This window comes from Pyxicephalus adspersus, chromosome 5 (assembly GCF_032062135.1).
Source record: "Pyxicephalus adspersus chromosome 5, UCB_Pads_2.0, whole genome shotgun sequence".
In the NCBI taxonomy this organism is placed as follows: Eukaryota; Metazoa; Chordata; class Amphibia; order Anura; family Pyxicephalidae; genus Pyxicephalus; species Pyxicephalus adspersus.
Window position 1 is genome coordinate 145,784,153 of NC_092862.1, and position 3,633 is coordinate 145,787,785.

The window sequence follows — 3,633 nt, forward strand, 5'->3', positions numbered from 1 at the left end:
TTTGTAAGAAAACACTTTGATTTTGCAACCCTTTGGCGTCACCAAAAGAACTTCTAAGAATTTCTAATAAGAGTCAATGACTAGAAATCAAGGACAGTGTTTAACTATAAAAGGTGAAGATTTTTGGAAAAATGATTAAATTGTACATTGTGATTAATGGATTTAGGAACGTGACAACAAATTTGTCAATATGCCAAAAACATGGTAACTGAATATTCCCCTTTTATCCCTAATATTATAATTGTTTAATATCCTTGAGTATTTTGAGTATCTTTCTGAAAACCATCCACCAACAAGAAGTCATTATTATCATTTATGTTTTTATTATTAATACTATTTTTACCTTTTAACTAATGTGGCTTTAAGATATAATAAAAGATTTTTGTGCTGTCAATTACATTCAAAATCATGGCTTGAGACACCTATACTCCCCCTTACCATTATGTGATGTGGACAGTCTACATTTTATTACTTTATATTGTGAAATTTATTATCATTTTTTAAACGTTTTCCCAAAAATGTGAATTAAATGAAAATTTGTGTTGCTCCTTATGTTTTATGGATCAAAATAATTCTAACATGTTTGTGTTATATTGTATTATATTATGTTATGTTGTAGATAATAAATATTTCTTAATGTGTTATAATTAATGTTTGTTCACCTCGGCTTTTTTTAGCTAGAATATTTAATGTATATTATATTTTGAACTTGGTTTATCTGGAGAAGAACCCCTTACATTGATTGGTACTGGACAATAGCTCCTTATATTGGTGGTTGCTGAAGGACAGCCCTATTATATTGGGGGTTATTATATATAATTTTATATATTATATATTATTGGTCTGAGGAAGTATGCTCCTTATATTCTCACTCATAAATGTCAGTCAATTGTGTGCCCCCCCCCCCCCCCCCTACATTGGTGGTCAGTGGAAATGTTCCCCTCCGACCCCTAATGCATACCAATAGGACCCTGGGGTTCATCCAGCAATTCTTTGATATCAATGGACAATTTGCTGAAAAAGGCAAATCTGAATGCAGAGTAAAAATGGAAATTTCAGTTACAGTTTCACTTAAATACAAATACAGATGTTGCACAATGCCCAGATAGCTTCCCTTTCTGTAATATGGCTGCAATATTGTGCCCAGCATTGGGAAGAAGAATAAGACTTCAGATTGCAGGATGATGAAACAAATTGTGGTGAAATCAGATCAACAAACTAGGGAGGTGTTCAAAAACAAATGCTGAAATGTATTTGTAATTTTATCTAGTGAACTCATCAGTTCAGGCCACTTCCTTCCATTGCTCCATGGTCCAGTTCTGCTATTTATGTGCCCATTGTGGGTGCTTTCAGGGGTGGGCAGGGGTCAGGTTGGTCAGCCTTTACACATCAGTGAGCCTTGGGCACCTTGACCCGCTCAATAGTTCACCTGTTACCCTTCCATTTTTAGTAGATACTAACCTCTGCATTTCAGGGAACTCTACAAAACCAGAAGTTCTGTGGGTGCTCATCAAAGTTTGTCCCTTGTCACCCAACACTTGTCCATTTTTCCTGCTTCCAATGCATTACCTCCAAGAGCTGACTGTTCATTATTGCCTAATCCCACCCCATTGTGATCAGACCATCGGGTGATCACTTCCCTGTTCTTGTTTTACAAAATTATTTGTTCAATGTGTCTAAGATATAAAATATGTCAACACGCAGATCCAAAGTATTCACCTCCATATATAAACCTCTATATAAAGGTGACGCATAAAAAAATAATACAGCTAGAGTGCAGAAAAAACAAAAACTGCCAATAAGAAAAAAGCCAATCCATCAGATTCTTCTGGTGAACAGAATTGTCCGATATGGTTTATATTCAAATCTGATGAACATGAAATGAAAAGTACAAGGCGTGGCCAGAGGTACAAGGTGTGGCCAGGGGTGAGCGAGGAACCCCTCAGAATAATGAATAACCCCCAGATCATCCCTGAATAATGTGTGGGGGGGGGCAGGGTGTATTATTATTCTTACATTGGAATGTCTCTCTGATGTCTGGCTGTTCTATTAATTGATGAAGGGTGTCCGGGATCAGCGGGGGATTGGTTTTGTAATTTAAAGCTAGCAGTGGCAGCTTTTCAACTGATTTTCAATTTGCTAATTTGCTGATATCCCAATCCATGATGGAAGGTAGTATAATAATCAAAACCCCCCAACCCCCCCCCCCCCCATTGATTTTTGATCAGAGAAATATTTAATGTTTGCTGGGTAAAGCCAATATTTATTTTATGTATGCCTAGCAGAGGTCACATCTATAAGCAGAGACAAGTGTTCTCTATCTGACATTCATATTCAAACCCCCCCCCCGACGTGTTGTACATGAATTACATGGCAAATGATTTATATTTCTGAGCCCTATCCGGAAGGGCATGAGACTTAACTTTTATCTGCTGCAGGTCAGAATTACCTACAAGTCTTGTCCCGCCCCCAAATTGTGATTGGACAGTATTTTTCTTGCAGCAGAGTGCATCTGATTGGCTCTTTGTGCAGCTTCTTCTCCTTCCCTGAGTTTGGCTGTACAGAATCAGCTGATATCAGCATAAATTCCAGCTGTTACTGTGCTTGCCTGAAAAATATCTAGCAATGTATTATATATTAGAGAGTTGGATTAATGTGTGAGTTTTACAGCTTTATGGAGTTACATGAGCAAATTACTGATGACAAGAAAAGAATCCCATGTGTTTTCCCGTGAATTTACATTCTTGCTATACATAGTGAGATGTTTTCATGCAGACCTTTACTGACAGGTCCTCTTTAGGTATTTTCATTGTTAGAGCCCCAGGTTGCCATTATTGAGGATTTGTAATCCCTGATCTCCAATACCGGCCCTGTGCAGCATTAAAGCAGCTTTGTGGTTATTGTGAAACTTAGAATATCCCTTAAACCTCAAACTGCAATCTCTGAGAATTCATCATTGTGCAACTCTGTGTTTTCTCCACAATACTCAGAAAGGGAGGATTCCTTCCAGCAACATCCAGGGAATGATATAAAAATGAGAGGGGCCCCAAATGGTACCATCAGTCCTAGAAGGGCCACTTGTCCACTATGAGGCTCTTTGCAAATCTCTTCTTCTTGTTGGGGGCCGCAGCCATTGCTGCCTGCATGTCCTCACCCCTGGTGAAGTGGAGTGAGGATGACATAACAGTCATGGCGCTGTACAGCCGGGATTACTACAACAAGGTATCCGGAGAAGACGTCATCTATGGGGTCCTGGAAAATGACACGGAATATACCGTTGTGAGTGGCTGATCTTTATTTATACTGTATCCCTTCTCTCTCTATATTAATATATATCTCCCCTATTTAATGTACAGCACTGTGTAATATGTTGGCACTATAAAAAATACAAATAATAAATATTATAATATTAATAAACTGTATCAATGCCTTTACTGTTATTAATATATTTGTATATATCTCTAAATTAAAAAAAAGAAGGCAATGAGTTAAGCTACGTACACACTTCCAATTATTATCGTTGGAAAACGAACGACGAACGTTCATGCACGATATATATGAACGATCGTATAGCACCGATCCTGCACATAGAGTTAACGACACGATCGTTCGTAGATATTGTACACACAATAG

The 3,633-nt window shown here is 37.8% G+C and overlaps 1 protein-coding gene across 1 annotated transcript in view; it reads left to right on the forward strand.

The window, feature by feature from the left end:
- The first annotated feature begins 3,038 nt into the window (after positions 1 to 3,038).
- LOC140331757 (cathelicidin-related antimicrobial peptide Na_CRAMP-like) overlaps positions 3,039 to 3,633 on the forward strand; it is a 3,573-nt gene continuing 2,978 nt past the window's right edge. The window contains exon 1 of the mRNA XM_072413025.1: positions 3,039 to 3,279. Within this exon, the coding sequence (XP_072269126.1) occupies positions 3,088 to 3,279 (192 nt within the window). The 5' untranslated portion in view covers positions 3,039 to 3,087. The remainder of the gene's footprint in view (positions 3,280 to 3,633) is intronic.